This window comes from Zeus faber (genome assembly GCF_960531495.2).
Source record: "Zeus faber genome assembly, chromosome: 12".
Classification (NCBI taxonomy): domain Eukaryota; kingdom Metazoa; phylum Chordata; class Actinopteri; order Zeiformes; family Zeidae; genus Zeus; species Zeus faber.
In genome coordinates, this window is record NC_137196.1 from 15,519,995 (window position 1) to 15,539,989 (window position 19,995).

Consider the following 19,995-nt stretch of genomic DNA (forward strand, 5'->3'; position numbering starts at 1 on the left):
AGATACCACAGGACACCTTCAGAGGTCTTGTGGAGTCCATGCCTCCACGGCTCAGAGCTGTTTTGACACGAGGGAGAGCTTCACAAAATGAGTGGTTATTAGTGGTGGTTTTAATGTTGTGGCTGATCGGTGTTTAGTGTGTGTGTGTGTGTGTGTGTGTGTGTGGGGGGGGGTGCTTCCGACTCACCTTAGCTTTAACGGTGCAATTATCCACTGAAGAACTCAGCAGCACATCAAGTTGCATCTTCACCGTTGGCTTTTGCACGACCAAGTCACACGGAACACAGAGGAAGGCCTGACTGTAGACGGAGGGACAAAACTTCACAGATGATCCCTGAATCAATTTGATTAACATCCATTAACGTTACCATCGGTGATTCGTTTTTTTTTTATGCACTTACGGATTTTCCTTTGCCATCTCCAAGCGGTCACTTCCGCACAGGCTGCAGGTGGGCCAGGAGTAAGCAGTGTTCTCATCCACGCCAACAATCACTCCTGCATAGAAATGATATATATTGATATAATAAAGCCAGATGGTGTCAGAATAAAACAGACAAAGTTGATGCCGACGTTACATTCCGGCGGCGGTGCGGGGATGCCGGTACGATAGAACTGGGGAACGGTTCGGATCGTGTAAAGGCGGACGGTGAACTTCCAAGTGGAAGGGCTTTGAGTCTGTGTTTGGAGTTGGAGACATCATGGGGCGGACTCTGCGGCTTTGTCAACAAAGCTTGGAGCCCAACAGCTGTCGTCCACGAGACGCGGCGCTCTGCAAATGTGGAGCGGCGAGCCTCGTCGATCAGATCGGCCACCTGCCACGCGAATGTAGACTACTTCTCCCCATCTCTGTTCAGCTTCCACCCTCGGAAAACGAGGCATCGTGTGTGTGTGTGTGTGTGTGTGTGTGTGTGTGTGTGTGTGTGTGTGTGCGCGCGACGACTGGCATCAAATCACCTGGATCCCCACGGTGTGTGTTTGGGTGATTTAAACAGCTGTAGATCAGATAGGATTCTGTTATCGTGGCTACTGCCATTCAGTTAACTTACTTACATTTTCGGTTTATTTTTCTATTGTTTTTTGTCAAAATGATAGGCTTATATTAAATTTTTCATTAGGTATATTGTACATTACCATTACCATTACCATCTTACGGTTTATGGTCACTTTATTTTTTTATTGTTTTTTTCTGTTTTTGTTTAGGTTGTATATTGTTGTTTATCATCAGATTTTGTGTATATCATCGTAATTAATTTTGTACAGTCAACCGTTAGGTTTTATTGTATATTTCCACATTTTTCTCATATATTGACATTTAATTTTATATTATTTATATTTTATTTCCCATTGCTTTATTATTATTGCCTATTTTTATGTAAACTGTAGCTGTCACTGCAATTTCCTATCAGTATATTTACCAGTGCTACAAGAGTGAGAAAGGGGATTGACCCGTGCCATGGCCCTTTCAAAGACATATCACGTTAACATCCAATATAAACCAATTACAAGCCACCACTAAGTAAGGTAGATCGCAACACGATCTTCATTCTTCCATCACATCAACGGGAAGGATTGATTCGTATAACTGTCAGGTAACGTGCTGATCATGTCTGTGAGACTTTAAAAAGAGTGTTTAGAGTGCCCCGTTTTAAAGGTGTTCTCCCAGAATGCCACCCGAGACTGGCGACAATTGTTTTGGGTTTTTTTTGTGAGGAGGCTATTGTGCCCCCCAAAAAAGATGAGGGTGTTATCAAAGAACGAGCATGGGATAACGATAACAAAGCAGCCCGTGAATGAGAAGAAATCAAGAGATTAAAGAGGCAAAGAGAACGTATCAGCAAAAGAAGTGCAAGTCTACTTCAGGGAGGACAGGGAAGAGACGCTCGGACAGGACTGAAGGGGCAGAATGACCCCGGCCCATACTCGAAGGAATACTGTGGACTGGCTGGAGTCTCAGACCATTTATAGTCTAAAGCTGACAAATATGACTTCAGAGATTAACAGAATGATGTAACATCAGAGATTCTATTGTCATCAGAGGACAACAGCTATGTATTGCAAATGATAGCAACTGATAAGGCTCTGAAAAAGGTGAAACGTATTAAGGCTGTAAAAAGATAATAAGAGCAGCAATTGATTGACTGACATTTTGCACCTCCAATCCCAAAAATCCTGCATCATATGAGTATTTGTCGATCTACCCGGTGCGTTTTACACTGTCAAACCCCAGTGTAACGGCTTGGAGACTGATGGGTTTCCCACATTCTTCTCTGGACCCAAAGACCTCGGTGTGTTCCATACAAAAGGTCTGGGGTCGTCAAACCATATCTGCTTCTGCACCACAGAGTTCAGTGCACTCGACCAATGCTGTGCACAAAGATAAATCTACAAATGTATACGCAACAATATATATCTACAAAGATAATACACATTCCTCCACTGAGTATTTGGGTGCGATGACTGACCATTACAACTCTGAGGACAACTCTTCCGTCCTCTGTGAACCGGGTTCAACAACGCTGGTCTTCCTAGGTCCCAACACAGAAAACTGAAGAAATGGTCGCGGGCTTCAGAAGACTGCCATTCCTACTGCACCACCTCAATCACTGGAGACAGAGGAGCTGTAGAGACACTTGCATACCATCTTCATTGTCATCGAGCGCTTGCCAAATGTCAGTCGCAGTCGTCTCGCCTTACAAAACCCCAGGAGACTGAATGGGAATCGATCAGTTCTCAATGCATTTTTTTTTTTTTTTTTTACACCTGCTTAAATGAGTCTGCCACGTTATTTGGTTTAGGAGCTTGTTGCGACTCCCTGGAGGAGTGAGCTTGGGAGGGAGATATCGCCAGGCAGCAAATTCCCCGGGAAACGGTTCAGGACCGCCGAGGAGCTTTACGGAGGAGGGCGCGATCAACAAAGGACGATTCAACGCAGACCTTCGACTACTGTTTATGCCATAAATAATCAGGGCAAAGGGAAGGGTCTTTTCCCTTAAGAGGTCCCCGAAACAGTTTGGCGCAGATGAGGTTGTTGATTTGGAGCAAGGACCGTCTACTTCACCTCAAGTTCCTGTTTGGAAGAATAAAGCTGTTAAATGCTAATCTATTGTAATTACAGGAACCGGGGTGAGAGTGAAAAAAAAGAGTTACGGTACATGCGTGCGTTCGTTCGTGCATGCGTGCGAGCAAGCGAGAGAGAGAGTGAGAAACTCCCCCCTACATTTTTATCAGAGATTTTATTGATAAATACAGCAGAAATGTACTCCCTCCCCAAAATCACTTGACAACCAACGAGGCAGCGCAACAAACATAAATGCGGGACCTTATGTAAGACACAGAACTTTAACACTGATTAAAAGTTCTTGTACATTCCAGTCGGGCTTTTTTTTTTTTTTTTTTTTTCGCCCAAAGCGTCTCCCTGAAGTTACAGTTCATTTATGAGTCCAAAATATTTAAGTTTGTTTTATCATCTGGCCACCTGACTAAACATGCACGGCCAGTGGGGGCAGATCCAGAGGGGTCACACTGAGACCTTTGGCATCTGCTATGACAAGTCCACAGATGCAGGTTTATTATCCATTTGATTCTGCACCCCCGAAAAAATATCTGCATAATATATCAAAGCTTGAAGAGAACAAGCCACACAACATGAATGTACAAATAATAATCATTATATTTAGCTGTATTTAACTAGGTTTAGCAGCAATCTATCAACAATCTATCTACAATCGACATTTCAAAAAAAATAAGTTGCTACATTATATGATAGACATTATTACTTAAATTATTTAACTTCAACTTATTCCGTGCAGAAATAAACGACAGGAAAAACAAATGAAAGCTAATTTGAACAATGTTGGTGGCACCTTGGCTCGGGCGAGGCAACTGCTCTCTGGTCAATTCCCACAAAAATCACCCAAAACATCAGTTCTTGTCCAAAAAAATGTTTTTTAACTACTTCCATCTGCCACTCGTGTAATTCAACTATTAAGATATCTGTATTACTGAAAGCTGCCTGTAAATATGTTTTTGACGTTCAGGCTTTGAGCAGAAATATTTATTTTTCACTGACTGCTGATCCGTTACAATCACTGAACAGTTAAGACTTGAAACGCTCGTTTGGCGGTGATCAGAACGTAATGATTGACAGACAGTATAAACCATTTGTCCCCAGTAGAGTCATCTATTTCAAGTTTCATACATATTCATTTTGCCCTGTGTACTGTCCGGGACGCGAGCTAACAATGAGAAAATCCAAAGGGTTTTCAAATCTGTAGGACTGAATACATTAATTTGGTCTTGGTAAGCCACGCAAAAGGAAATAGCAGATATAAGTCATCGCGTGAAGCTCTGAATCCCAGCAGTTGCAAAACCAGCTATGCATTAGTAGCAAAGAAAAATAAAGCAACCAAGGGGGCAAACGGGGTCAATGTTTACGATCGTGATAAAACATAATGAGTCTTTCAGGGAAATTCCTGCTCCACTTGGATTAAAGTGTTGTTTTTTGGTACAATAATTATTTGATCTCCCTTTGAAATGTAAAATATTGAGGAGATTATTCAAGTTAATTGAACTGACGAAACAGCTACTGATATCAATCATTTGGCGGTTTATACAGCTCCAAACAAATGACGGCTTGTGGACACTTGTGAAGCAGCAGCTGAGAACAATGGCTTAAAGCCGCAGTGTGGCCCCTCGCTAAGAAACAAATACATAACGGCTGAGCCACAACCGCCCTTAAAAAAAAACAAAAAAAAAAACCTTTCCTTGGGAAAACAACACAATGGCCAAGTTCTAGAGAAGTCATTCTGAAGGATGTCGGCCAAAACCCAACCCCCCCAAACCCGAAGCAGAGACTGACCTGTGAGAGTGCACAGAGAGTTGGGTGTCGCCTCAGGACCCAGGGGATCCAGCCGCACCGGTCGGGGCAGCTCACGGGCCTGTTTTCTGGGTGGAGGCTCCGACGCCGCAGCCGAGTCGACGCCGCCATCTCGTTCCATGGAGTGCAGGCGCAGCACCGTCTGATCCACACACAGAAGGGTGCCTGGGGAAAGGGTGGCTATTAAATGCTTGGATGGGTCGATGCCAAACAAACGACAACAACAAAACAACACCTTTACATGTTTGACTCTCGTGTGGAAAGTCAAAAAGACACCATGAAACTGGTGAAGTGACCCACCCCCCCCCCTACCTGTCCAGGTATTGATGCCAATCTATTAGCTGCAATTGCAGCCAAGAAGCAGTGGTGACATTTTGCACCAGTTGATAAATTTAATTCATTTTTCAAGTCACGTTTTACATTTTCATTAAATATTAATGCAATATACTGTATATAGAAATATTGTTTCTTGGAAGATCTGTTAACGATTCATTTTTTACTCGAAAAAGGCAACTTTAATCTTTAACATGATTTGTTTAACAGTGGCAGAATATTGGAAGAAAAAGAGGCTTCATAGTCGCAGAACTTTAAAAACGGGGGTCATTTTTTAAATGTATTTTCTTTTTTTTCTTTTTAAACCAGATTTCTGGGGGGGCATGTCTGCACTGTGAAATGATTAATTACAGGTTTTACAAGAATACCACTGTGCATACCTTGAATGAAACTTAAGACATTCCATAAAATTGACTTTGTATATAATAGCCGGACATTTTCAAAGATGCAAGCTGTTATGAAGACATTTTGAATGACGTATTGAAGGAACTGCGCACGGGGGCCGCTTGCAACGTCTCCATTTAGCGCTCCAACGCTACCGTGCTCTATGACGGCGTCTCTGAAGGACAGGACGCAGGCGGTGGGGGAGCAGAGCGCCTCGACGACAGAGGAAGCGAGCACACAGGAAGTGCTCACACGCACGGCCACCGTTCGCCTCCGTGGCCCCCCGCACTCCTCCTCCTCCTCCTCCCCCTGAAGACTGGGGTCTGTCAGCACCAACCAAAAATCAGCCTGGCCGACATAACCCTGAGGGGCACACAGCGCAAGAAAGTGACGGGATGGTTGAAAATATGGAAACGGCTTTGGGTAAGAAACATAAAATAAGTGGGGGGGGGAGCCTGAACACGTGTCAATATTAGACTATTTTTGTGTGGGAATACAAAAAAGCGATACGTGAGCGGATTTTTTCTTCCCCTCAATGAATGGATCATTAAACAATACAGGGTTACAACACACTGGCATATAAAAAAAAAAATAAAAAAAATTTGAAGTGTGGTGTGAGCGAGTGGCAAAGTCCTGTGTGTTGTTCGGAGCTGATATCTCCTCTTGGTCAAAGTGTAAAGGTTCCACTGATCAATCAATGGTAAAGAATGCCCCGTGCCTCGTATAGGGTGCTATGCACACAGATAGGGAAGCTGGCCTCTACGTCAGAGAAGACTCTTATCAGTTTGTCAGTGTAAATGATGTGGGTGGACTGTGGACAATGGCATGAGGTGCATGGATTGATTCCAATTATGCTAGTTTCTTTTTTTTATTTCTTTTTGTCCCAAATCTTTTTTTTTTTTTCCCTTCTTTTTAAGCACAAATCGAAAATTCTGTCGAGAAAACATTACCGGCAATCTCTTGTAGACGACAGTAGCGACAAAGCTGCAACAACGGCGGACGTCGCGATCACCCTAAAACGGAGAAAAACAGGGGATAAGTCACAAGCTCCATGTATCGGGGCAAAACGACCAACACGTTCTTGTTTGCGTGACACCGGTCACCTGCAGGACATCCCGTAGGGTTCTCTCTGCAGGGGGGAGGTAGAGAGGGGACGTGGACTGCTCCTCTAAGGGTTCCAGGGAGCCGCCCCGACCAGAGAGCACGTAGCAGAAACTCGGAGCCGGCCCCGGAGCTCGGCCCTCCTAACATCGGGAATGTGCAGAAAATAGACTCACATTATTGTTACGTTGTAGTACTGTTTAAAAAAAATAAAAATACAAAAAAAAAAAAAAAAAAAAAAAAAAAGAAGAAAAGAAAAGTACAATTGATGTCAAACCATGGATTTAATTTATTTGACATTTTCCCATGGTTCTAAACTTGGGAAAGTGTTGAGAGTGTAGGAAACATAAATCTGTTTTCTTGCTGGAATGAAAATGGACTACAGATGGAAAAGAAAACAAAAAAAAAAAAACTATTCAAAGTGGCATAATTTACATTTTAATGGTAATAACAAACCGTCTCTCAAAAGACTTAGGCTTTTGACAAAACAGGGAAGGAAATTCATGACCGTCCGTAGCAATGACCGTGAACCTTGAATTTCAGGCCGCGTACCTGGAGAGGCGTCGCTGGAGGCCAAACACTGTCGATCAAATGAAAAAGGCTGGTGCACCTGAGAAAGAGAAGAGGTGGATGGATTAAAAGAGAGCTGGGAAGGTGGAGGTGGGGGGGGGGGTGGGCATTTCCTGTCATTTCCACAGAAACCCAAATGTGTTCAGACAAACTGTTCTCCCGTTTGCCAGAAAAGTAGCATGCACAGGCTGGCAGTGCAGACACAGTCATGTTTTTTTCGTTTGGGAGACAGGTTCTGGTTTGGTGACGGGTAGGACACGGCTCACACCTGGACTATCCTCAGTACAATCTCTTCGTGACGCAACGCCCCCGCCAAAAAACATGAGTGTACGCTAAGTGCAAGTGATTTTTAGTTGCAGCACTAAGTGAACCGGGCCTGTTAGTTTTTGTTTCCGTCACCGCACGCTCAATCGCAACGTAGATCGAGATTGTGCCGGATTAAACCCAATGTGTTTTACGTGGTTTCAGGGTAGAACATCTGATAATCGTTGTGGAATTCAAGAAACAAGGTTGCGTTGCTTGATAAACTCACAAGCTTGAGCTTGTTGCTTTATGCGCCTCATACTCTCAATAGGACATAGAAATAGCTCTCTCTCTCTTTCTCTCTCTCTCTCTCTCCCTCCCTCTCTCTCCCTCCCTCCCTCCCTCTCTCCCTCTCTCCCTCCCTCTCTCCCTCCCTCCTCAAGGTGGCCGGGCGGCAACCCGCTTCATCTTCCTGGCTGCTGTTACTCAGTGGTGGTTAACAACCTGTTAGTCGGCGTTAAACACAGGGAGCCATTGTACAGAACCCGTTCTGCAGCCCATTCAGGTCCGGCGAGCCGGGGCTCGGCGTCCATCCCGACAGCAACATCGGACGCAATGACAGGACGAATTAGACACAATGCGGCTCTTCGGCTAGAGGAGGTGTGAACATACTTTTATTATTATCGGATTATAAACACTTCACAAACATCAAAAACATTTGATTGCACGTGCTACACATGACGGCTCGGTTATCCTCACCGCAAACCTGAATTAAATCGTGTACACAGCTTTTGTTGTTTTTAATTGGTCACACACAGCCAAAAGCATGCAGCTCTTTCTGAAGCACTGCGTCCTCTCACGCTGGAGCAGACCAAGCTCAGTGTGTACTCAGCTGCGAGGGGCGGCAGATCCATGTTTCTGATAATTGCTTTCTAATGACTTACATAAGCAACGCTTTAGTCGGTATTGTTCCGTGCACTTCACTCAAAATGTCTTCACTGTAGTACTTTTCGGACTTGAGAATCAAATGCTGAATTAAGCTTAGGTCTAGAATTCATATATACAGCGGCTTCAAAAGTGTCGATGTGCCTTTGTGTCGATGTAGATGTCAATTTGAATGAATAAAATGGCCATTTTGCCCATGAATCCACACTCAATAACCCATAATGACAACGTGGAAACGCGTTTTTAGAAATTTTTGCAATCCTATTTAAAATCAAAAACTGAAATCTCTCATTTACATAACTATCCAGACCCTTGATTCGGTACTTTGTAGAAGCCTCGTTGGCAGCAATTACAGCTCCTTCTAGAGGCTCCTCCATCTTCAGGTCTCTCCACAGACAGATGTTCTATGGGGTTTCGGTCTGGGCGTTGCCCGGGCCACTCGGGGACAGTCAGAGACTTGTCCCGAAGCCACTCCAGCGTTGTCTTGGCTGTGTGCTTCGGGTCACTGTCGTCCTGAAAGGTGAACAGTTGCCCAAGTCTGACGTTGCGTGCGCTCTGTCTTTTACTCTACTCTGCATAAAGGCCTGAATGAAGGAGGGCCGCCGAGAAGGTCACGCTTCCGGCAGGCTCACCCGTCTCTGCAAGATGACTTCCGACGCACTCTTAGAGTGATCGTTGGGTACCTGGTCACTTCCCTGACCGAGGCTCTTCTTGCCCGGTCACTCAGTTTGGCCAGACGGCGGACTCTAGGAAGAGTCCTGGTGGTTCCAAACTTCTTCCATTTCAAAATGATTGAGGCCAGGGAACTGGCCTGGGAACACTTAAAGCTTTAGAAATGGCGTCATACCCTTGCCCTTATCGATGCCTCGCCACAATTTTATCACTGAGGTCTACAGAGAGTTCCTTGGATTTCCTGGCTTTTTGTTTTCGTTTTGTGTCCTGACATGCATTATGAATTGTGAGACCTTATACAGTATACACAGCCTTTCTAATCTATGTCCAATCAATTCAATTTGCATAAGGTGGACTCCAATCTAGTTCGAGACACATCTCAAGGATAATAAAAGCAATCTTATAAAAGATCTTCTGATCACAATTTGGAGTGTTACAGCAAAGGGTCTGATCACTTACGTAAATGAGGAATTTCAGTTTTCGATTTTTTATAAATTGCAAAGATTTCTGTTTTCACTTTGTCATTATGGGTTATTGAGTGTAGATTAATGGGCAAAAATGGCAATTTTATCATATAACACAATTAAGTGTGCGAAAAGCAGAGGAGTCTAAATACTTTCTCAAATCAGTGCGTGCACACACACACACACACACACACACACACACACACACACACACACACACACACACACACACACACACACACACACACACACACACACACACACACACAAAGATGGCTCATCCATCAAATTTCAACCGCAAACCCGAGAGACGTTATAGACCGTCTGGTATGGTGACTGCTGGGGATGTAAACATACCCTGGCAGATCTCTAAATGCCCTCACACCAGTTCTTCTAACTGCTGCTAATCTGGGATCCTGACTGTGGAAACCCACAAGGGAGCCAGTGTGCACCTTAGTATCGCTTTACATGTAAACACAGTTGACACTTGTTCCAGGGAAGGGGCCTATTCTACTTTGTAGAAAGCTACATTCTCACAGAAATTAAAAACGCATTGGAGAGTACAGCTAAAAAAGTGGCTGCACGGTGATTTAATGTTTCCCTAACTTTATCAGTTTGCCTGACATTAAATGTTAGAAGTTGGGTATTGCCCTTAAATCACAGTTATCCCCCTAAAGCCGGAATCGATAGCCCCAGGTTGAAGATCACCCCACGGTGTGGCTGAAAGGTTCTCCAGGGACGAGGGGGTTAGCACATGGTTCTCACCTTTCCCGAGTGACCCTTCGCACCACTTTGATGTCCCTCAACACGCAGGCCTTTCCCTGCCACCTCTGGACATGCTGCTGAAGCTCTTCTTCATCATGGGCCAAGATGTGGAGCTGGACCACACTGAACATCCCGTGTCCATCCTGGACTAATGCACATGGTCTTTGGGGGAAACAAAACACAACGCTCATTAGGGCTGGGGTAGGTTAGAAAAAAACCAAAAACGCTTAAATTGAATACCACCAAATTTGATAGTCACAAATGTATTTAACCATTTCATTTCTGCATGGACTGTATTTGTTGTGTGAAATATTTGTGTAATGCGTGTCAGAGTGCATAATGAGAAGTTGGTAGCAACTTTCATGATGTATAAATCTCAATATATGCACATAGTATCATATGGTGAGCCGTCTCAGCAATATCAGATTGAATCGATATTGACTTTATATCAAACTCAAACTTGTATCAAGATCCTGTCCAATAGCCATCCTGAAAGCACATACACACTGGCCTACATTTATTTTACCACTCAAATTAGACAATCGTGAATTGTGTTAACCAGATGTAGGGAAGAGGGGAAATCGTGACACTTTTGCATCACACATTAGTTGCTCCCTGGTTTTAAACAGACAATGGTGGGAAAAATAGTCCGGCGTTAAAATTCTGAAAGTGTCAATGGCTGGTAGCTGGTTTGACAGGCTGCTGCTGACAGAGAGGACCTTTGGCCTACAGAGCCGTGAGGCACTAAACTCAAATGCTCTCCGTCAACGCACTCGGATGCTCCTAGCGAGCCAAAAAAGAAAAGGGAACTGTTGTAGATTTCAGCTCAGCTCTTCAAGCCCAGACACAACCCACGTACCAGCCCTGAGAGTAAACACTGGAGTCCGTATCGGCTTAGAGAGGCAACAATCCCAGTGAGAGGGCTTGTAGGGAGTAACACAGGGAAAATGGGGGAGGACCCAGCATACATGTGCATGCATGTGCACATCCCAGGCACTGGGAAGGTTTTGAGGCCATTTTCAACCACCTGATTGGGCCTATAAATGGTTTGTGTTGGTAAACACAGGGTCTGTCTGGGTTTATTTCAAGGGACCTGCAAATAGATGGCTAAACAGCATTCTTGAAATTATTTTTGGCCAGATAGGTCAATGTTTTTACAGGGAAGCTATTCTCAGTTGTTTGTTATACTCGCGATTTAGAGTGAAGCCAATGAAACTGTTTTTATTAAAACCATGTCAAAAGCTTCATTAGTGCAACTAAGCACACGGAATCAGAATGTGAGAGGTTTAGCCTTCCAGTGTCTGGCTGCATGTTACAGAGCTGTAAACCCGAGGGTTCAAAGTACAATATGTAGTGAACAGCCCATCATACAAGTATGACAGATATCTTAAAGACTTCAGGGTCAAGTCAGAGGAGAAAACGCCTTGGGTTAAAACAGAAACCAAACAAACAAAACTCTAGTCCTGTTAAACTGAGTAGTATTTACTAATGCTTCAATAAGTAATATATAGTTTACCTCTACTAGAGTACGAGTATGAACAGCGCTATAAAATAAGTTAATCACTCATCACCAAATTTTTTCACACATGAATTATAGAAGAAACTTGCTAAGCCACCAAAATAACTTGCAAACAGACAAGAAAATGACTCCTTTCTTAGTCCAGAGAAATAAAGCATGTGCACATTTATTTGTATATGCAAATAAAAAAATTCACGACAATTTTTTTATTGATTTATTTTTCCACAAAAATCAGCTATAAGTTATGAGATCGAAGGTGTCCATTCAACAATATCTGACATATTTGCTAGGTGTGATCCCCCAAAAGAGCAGCGATTCCTGGAGTTAATTTTGTGGTGAGATTCACAGCTTTCACTTTTCCTTGCGAGAGAAGAACTTGTTTGAACTTGAAAGCCTTCAAATTAACTCTGATAGCAGCGATGATACAGTCAAGTGAGAAAAGGGGATGAGGATCTCATGCAAATGCCAGATTGACATACAGTAAACAACCACCTCAAACTGCCTCCCCCATTCAGCCTCCGAGCCGCTCAGCCCGACTTCCTCACCCAGCACCTCTGCTTTGCTGAGCCCGGCTGCTATTGGTCAGCTTCAGTCACAGGCTGATTTTAGGAATTTGTTATTGTGAGCAATCACAGAATTCTCAGCAACTCAGAGGTTCTTCCAGGAACCCAGGTCCATTGAGCCTGTCCAAACACACTCATATATACTCCTTCACTCAAACAGGCACCGGAGCGCGTGCATGCGAGCACACGCACGCCCACGCACACACTACATGGCCGCACAGTAAGTGAGCGAGCCCCACGTTTAAAAACACAGCAGAAAGGCCTCATTGGCAGGGGGGCGTGCAGGCGGGATTCCTTCCTCTCTGCTGTCCACCAATCACTGCGCAGAGAGCGATAAACATGGTTGTAACAGGATCAGTGCAGCACATTGTGTTCCCAGTGCAGTACAGAGGGAAAAATAAAGTAAAAGTGTGACTCTCGTCCCTCCCTGCAAACAGTTAATCTTCTTGTTTATCCCATTCTGAATTTACGGGAACTAAACATGCTCTTCAGGCATCGTATTGGGCTCCCTTTGCACTGTGTATGTTAGTGGAGAGGCTCAACAATAAAACTGATCAAATGCACGTGCTGACTAGGGAAGTGAGTCATAGGGTTTGGGGACAAGAGAGGAACAAACTGTCCTTGAGTGAATGAGGCCAGTGGGCTAAAAAGTAACCTAGTGTTTATCCAAGGTAGGCTTAGATGTCAAATTAAAATATTACACTTCTTTTATATCACAAACAAACAGTTACTGCAACTGCTTTGGAGCCAAGAGAGCTGAAATAGAGCTTAGGTACAACTTCTCTTTATGAATCAACTTAGAAAAAAAAGGCAAGTCATTATAAACAAGCAGGGTCAACCGCATCTGTATTCTCCACTCTTGGATCCTCACACCCATCACCTCCTAACCTCTACCCCCTCCCCTCCGCCCCGCCCCCTACAACCAAAAACCAACGACAAACCCAGCCTGTTGAATCTGGTCTGGTGAGGGTGGGTGGGAGGACGCAGAGAGGGAAGGGTGAGATAGTTTCCAGTCAGGGGGTGGTGTTTATTTACCAGAGGCAGGAGTAGCATGGCAGGGGCCAGTGTCGTGTTACCTGAACACTCAGTCACTTTGTCAGCTGACTGGAGCTTTTCTCCGTTCATGACTTGCTCACCACGTGTGACCGGGGCCCTCCATCCTACCCACTCGCCCCACCCATAAAAAAATTCCCAATACCTTTCTTTTATAACCAAGCCCAAAATAGGACAACAAAACACCCTCATAATCGTAATTCCTGGCAGTGGCATTGCATTCACATCTGACCTTCTTGATGTTTAATTTAATTTAAAAGATAAATAAATAAATACCTCAAACCACCAAGAAAAACTAGAAGTCACCGCCAGTGGCGTTTCCTGCAAATCTGTCATGTAAGCAAGTTTCATTACCGCTAAATTCTTTGACGGCAATTGAAGTTTCAACCACATCGCTGCAGAAGCAGAAGAATTTCTGTAGTTTTATTTTACTGTTTTATCAGATTTTTACACATGTTTCAAATGAAAGTAAATCCATTTATTCTCAATATCCTATTAGATAATAAGATCTCCAGGCCACACCCTCACATGAGATAACAGATGCCAAAACCACTTTCATCTCATTTCACACAGCTACACCTTTTAATGTGATTAGGAGCGTGTAATCTGACATTCAGTTGAGAATTTGGTCTTTGGTAAAAAGGCGCTTGACGTATATTACCACCACATACTAGACACTTTGCAAAGGGCAATGCTGCAAATCTGTGCCACCCAGTGGACGAGTAGTGGGTACACATTCAGCTCCAGGGTTAAGGTGGCGCGAGAGTTCCAGAAAACATCATGCAGGCTTTACAGAGAATTGGTCTGGCTCACTCACAGTGGGGCTGGATTCAATTAGAAATGTTTGTGTCCTTTGTCAAGCAAAGCCATGTGCTGGAGACAGTGTGAGCACTCTGTGGGGCCTCCTGCGCACTGAACAATAGACCAACTTTTGACGAACACTGCGCCAACTGAGGAGGGGCATGCAAGGCTTTAAACCAGCAAGGGGGGCTTCGGACCTCCATGCAATTTTTACTCTACGGGGCGACCGAGAGCCACATATGTCACATAAATCATGATTCAGCTCTACCAAATCCCTGAGTCATGCAACAACAGTTGTAAAAGGCTCGCCGGGCTTTCAAAAAAACGCCCAAATTCAATCACAAAGCACACAGTACCTGGTTCTGCCTCTCTGGGGTGGAGCAGCGCAGGGTTTGATGGTGGACACTGCAGAACGCTCAGGCACATACTGGTAGTAAACCCTCTGGACCACGACCCTGAGCTCCGGCCCAACGGAGCCGGCCTGTCCCAGTCCCTCGATGACCTCCAGCAGAGAGTCACGTAGCCTGCTCCCACCCCTGGGACCTGCAGCAGCCTGCTGGCGGTGCCAAGAAATCTAGTTAATCTACTGTCACACACATGCTTTGAGTTTTGCTGGCAGGGTTCTCGAATTAAAGGCCCAAGTCACCCGCGTAATTGTTGCACTGTGTCCCTGTGAACTGCTTTTTTTAATGCCGCGATTTTCTGGACTGAAAGCAAGTCATATATATATATATATATATATATATATATATATATATATATATATATATATTATATATATATATACACACACACACACACACACACACACACACACACACACACACACACACACACACACACACACATCTTAGATGGTTTTCAAACACAGAAGCAAAATTGAACTATTTTATGACTGAAGATGCTACTCTGAATTTGCAACAGCTGACAATTCCTGCAAAGGGGTCTAAGATTCTTTGTCTTTATCTTTAAAAAAAAAAAAAAAAAGCTACTGCCCTTTACAATGTTACGGAATGGAAGGGCAGCGTGTGCTTGCAAGTTACATTTAAAAAGAAAAAATAAAGTAGCTTTAGATTTGGCTCCAAGAGAACCTGTTTCTACACGCACATCACTCAAATTCAGCTAAGCCGTAGTGACGTTTAAAAACAACCCACCTGCTTGACAGTATCTCCTTTTTCTGTGGGGTTCACCCCATGAGGTCCGAACAATCTTGTTAAAGAGTACGGCATACATTTATGTGCGGGGACCAAGGCTCTTGGGATAACGCTGTTGGCTGCTCTTGCCTCAGAGTAGACTTTCTGGCTGAAGTACGTGTTGAGAACAATGGTAGTGTTCTCATCTTCAATGTCAAGACTTTGCCTGGGGAAAAAAAAAAAAAAAAAAAAAAGGTTTACCGACATTGTATTATTGCATTGCAATATCGGATATTCATTTTATTATTAAAACTCTATCACAGGTAGGTACAGGTGTTTATGGGACTGTGCAATGTTGTGATATCATCATATGTGATGCCACTGAAAGTTGATAGGATATTGAACTGGGGTCTTGTCGCCAAAAAAAGATCGTTGAGCTACTACAAAATAATGGGAAATAACGGGAGTGTGAACAGTGACTTGCCTGAGATTCTTTACACATGCGAATAATTAAAAAAAAAAAAAAATCACAGTGAATGGAAAAGGTGGTTGCACAAAGTCGGAAGGGGGGCTTGGAACGCAGCTGAATGCCACTTGAATGTCAGACACAGATAAGCAGCCACCTCCACAGGACGACGTGCTGTTGTACCACGAAGCAAGACAGGCACACGCACGCTCACACACAGGACCAGCTGGGTTAAGTGATGTTTTAGTGAGTGGAAAAGCATTGACATATATTCTACGAATATATGTCATATATATGATTGATATATGTCATATATTCTTCTACGAAGAATAATTAAGGACAAACTTATAGGTTCTGCCCATCGCGACCCTAAATTATTCCAAGCCATCCCGAGAAATCAATTATCATGGTCCTAAAACACTCATGTAAGAAAGGTCGGGAAATTGCAGACAATAGGTGTGAAATTGTTTAACTTCCTTATCAGATGCGACTGTACCCAGGCACTGTCATAAAAAAATAACACTGCATCTATTCAAACTAAAAGAAAATGATATTTCTGATTAATCGTCTCAAGAGTTTGCAAGAGTGTAAAACAACAAGCCCTACAAGGGAAGAAAAACAACTGTATATTGTTTCTAGACTGCAAATAATGACTTTTTTTTTCACTGCATCTTACTGAGATAATAATGGTCATGACTGTTGACTTATGACTGACTCACTACCAAGAACTGCCTCTGTGGCTCCGACTTGTGTGCATGTCACAGCGCGTCGTTAAGACATGTGGGATTAAAGTTGAACCGGAGCAATTAAATACTTAAATCATGAAAACCTTCACCTTGGAGATGAATGTAAACGCCACAGGAAAATAGTAGCAATTTCCAAATTAACGTCATTCAGATTTGAAAAGAATATGGTACCTTAGGACACCGTATAACTGATGTAGGTGTGTTTTTTTTATCCCTTGAATTCATAAAATGGGTCAAAAATGAGCCATTTTTCTTATTTTCCAAAGTACAATATTTCAAATAATCTAAAATTACAGGATTTCCTTGATAAAACAGTGTTTTTAATGATGTTAACTCATTGTGTGTCAATTTGTTTGATTAAATATGAATTAAATAATATGTACAAATTTATGAATAAATAAAAAACAAATTTTAAACCGGGTCCAGACATGCATCCTAAGGGGACAAAGTTGCCTGTGCATTCTACGATTAAGATGGCTTTACCCTATATGATATTCAAAATGTACATAGTTTAATATATAAAATATGAATATGATTTAATATTTTGCTATTTACTATGTAGTTATATATAAGTTAGTAAAACAGTATTCTATATAATGTAAATAAATAGTCAGCTGTGCGAGTGCTTTTTACTTTACTTTGCACTGTTCTTCTGCTGCTGGTACACCTGCATTTTGAACCAGGGATCAATAATGTTATATTATTCTATAATAAATGTACCTACGAATGGACGCTTAAAAAAGAATGAACAGACTCCTATTGAAGCTGGGCCAGGTTTTTCAGTTAAGCATTAATCATGTCCGCACGCAGACCCACGTACATGACGGAAGCAGAGTGGAACATTCTGGAGGATCAGGAGAACAGGTAGAGCACTGTGGCAGGAAGCGGCCTCATCGTGAACAGGTGAGTGGGCAGCTGTCATCACATACAGGTAGCAGGGTTAAGGAGTGGCTGTGCCTGCCTGCGTCACAGCCCGTAAATGAATAATGCCCACAGGTATTTCCGCCGCTGCCTCGGCCCACGCTCCTACAGAGTGGGAGTGGGAGTGGAGGCGGGTGCATCGGGGCGAGGAGGAGGGCGTCCTAAGCTCCACACGTCACACCGGAAACTGATAAGAGGAATTTTACCAGACACGAAGGCACTAAATTTCCCTCTTTGGCTCTGTCCCGGTGCCGTAGATATTTTATGGGTGAATATTTCTGAGGCTTTAATTTTTTTAATTTATTTTGCCATGGTCTGATTAAGGGCCTATATATTTATTGAACATCAACAAATGGGAGGACCTAAAAATGTGAATTGACACACAAAAATATTGTGATTAAAGTTAGCAGGCTCTCTCTGTCACAGTTGCTTGTGATTAAAAACAATAAATAAATTACAATAGTGCAAAAAAAAAAAAAAAAAAAAAAAGAGCTTCAACACAAAACAAATGATACGCTCAAACACCATGTGTTTTCAATCCCTTCCTCTGGCCCTCTCCACACTGTTCCCAAATCCTCCAGAAAATAATCCTACTGTGTTTTTCCCCAGCTTGCTGGAAATGACCTAACTGCTGCCAGGAAGAGGAATGCGAAGCATTCCCTGGAGCTGTTGGTGACGTCAGAGCGCCGAGGAGGCCCCTGCGCTTCCTCCAGCTTGGATACTCCAGCCCATGTTGGATCCAAACTCCCAACAGCTGGAATCAACTGCTGCCCCGCTCACACACCAACAAAATAAAATAACCCCCCGCCCACACACGCCCCGCTCTTCCCACCCTCTACAGTACGTGCAGAGCCGTTTCTGCACATCTGGGCCTTCGCTGCTTTTATGACCAAAGACAGACAGAAAATTGTGGTAGATAATTGCAGAACTTTAACATGCAAAATAGATGGAAAGTATCTACGCCCAAATTGTACTCCTCATTCACTATGGTTACCAACAATGCCCAAGCTGCCATCTTAAACAGTAGTTCAGCTTTGTTATAAACTTTTTTCAAAGTGTGCTTGTTTCACTTTGTGTCATGAAACCTACCTTTAGACCATCCAAACCATCACCAGTGTACTTGTTTGCATTTGGACACACATAAGAGTGCATGCTATTGTACTCACCACGGTGGATAAATGTGGACAATATCTTTGGCAGCAGGCATCAGCTGGGCCGCAGTCTCTTTGGTGAAAAGCACCAAAATGCGAACCCGGGCAGCGGACAGAGGACAGCTGTCCGGGTGGTCCATGCCGGGGGGGGGCTGGCGGTGCTCACACTGAGCCAGTTGCATGCTGCACTCCTTATGAACCTCCAGCACCTCCAGCACCAGCACTCCAGGCCTCTCCACTGGACAGCATAACACAAAAACAACGCAGATGCTCAGTGTGTGTGAGCAGTTCAGTGCCCGTTGCATGTCATTAAAAGGATAGGAGGCTTATTTTTCAACACAGGCCTTAAAAGTTGCTTCCCTACATTAATAACTGTTCATAGCACAAACTCACCGAATGTTATTACTGATAAACTTATCACTCTACTGCAGCTTCTCACACAGTGTGTGCGTGACTGACTTTTGTATCTGCGGTAGAACATCCAAAGCATAACGTTGGCTTCAGGGAATTGCTAGTAGGAAGCAACGCAACTTACTGTTTCTAGTCTCTTATGATATAGAAAGTCAATAAAACCCTGAAAAACCTGCAAAAATGATTGCACAGTTTGCAACCATCTATTTTTTAGTAGAATATATAGAAGAATGTCATGTCATGTATTGTGAGTTCATGATTTTCTAAAAGGATATATATTTATTATTTAAACCTTAACTTACACCTTTGGACTGCATTTAAGCACAGCAAGCAGCTGCAGCAGAGTGATATGTTTCTCAATAGTCAAGTGTTCAGTGAGGTCGTGCTACGAACAGTAATATAAATGGTGGGAACCAACATTTGAATAAGGCCAAGGTGGAAAAAATGGCAAATCCGTCATTCAAGGTCTCACAGATTCGTGTTCTTATCTCAACTCATTTGGAGCTAAAAATGGGATAACAGAGAGTGGGATTCTTCCCGTGTAAAAATTGAGAAGCAATACAACAATACAATACAAAACAACACTAGACTTGGTGTGAGTCGGACGCACAAGGCTATACATCCCAGTGTGGGCTAACGTGCAAGGTTGGAATTCCACCACGGACCTTACTTTGCCTCTGGCCACGACAACAAAGTCGAGGTTGGTTATTAAGCAGAACATGACAATGTCCAAAAGCAGTGTAAAGCTGATTGCACTGAACCCCAGCAGGTCTGAATATAAGCACACGCTAACTGAGACAATGCAGCTCTGTGTGCAACAGGTTACAATCACTGGAAATGGCCAGAGGTGATATTTTGATCTGAGAATGTGCGATCAA

At 43.4% G+C, this 19,995-nt stretch overlaps 1 protein-coding gene across 1 annotated transcript in view; it reads right to left on the reverse strand.

Moving 5' to 3' along the window:
* Window positions 1-19,995, reverse strand: part of spidr (scaffold protein involved in DNA repair) — a gene marked incomplete at its 5' end in the record, with an annotated part of 32,039 nt that overhangs the window by 2,330 nt on the left and 9,714 nt on the right. The window contains 11 exons of the mRNA XM_080010379.1: window positions 188-299; window positions 402-495; window positions 4,859-5,041; window positions 5,749-5,956; window positions 6,544-6,606; window positions 6,697-6,837; window positions 7,247-7,304; window positions 10,354-10,515; window positions 14,646-14,845; window positions 15,444-15,648; window positions 18,722-18,944. Of these exons, the coding sequence (XP_079866505.1) occupies window positions 188-299; window positions 402-495; window positions 4,859-5,041; window positions 5,749-5,956; window positions 6,544-6,606; window positions 6,697-6,837; window positions 7,247-7,304; window positions 10,354-10,515; window positions 14,646-14,845; window positions 15,444-15,648; window positions 18,722-18,944 (1,649 nt within the window). The remainder of the gene's footprint in view (window positions 1-187; window positions 300-401; window positions 496-4,858; window positions 5,042-5,748; window positions 5,957-6,543; window positions 6,607-6,696; window positions 6,838-7,246; window positions 7,305-10,353; window positions 10,516-14,645; window positions 14,846-15,443; window positions 15,649-18,721; window positions 18,945-19,995) is intronic.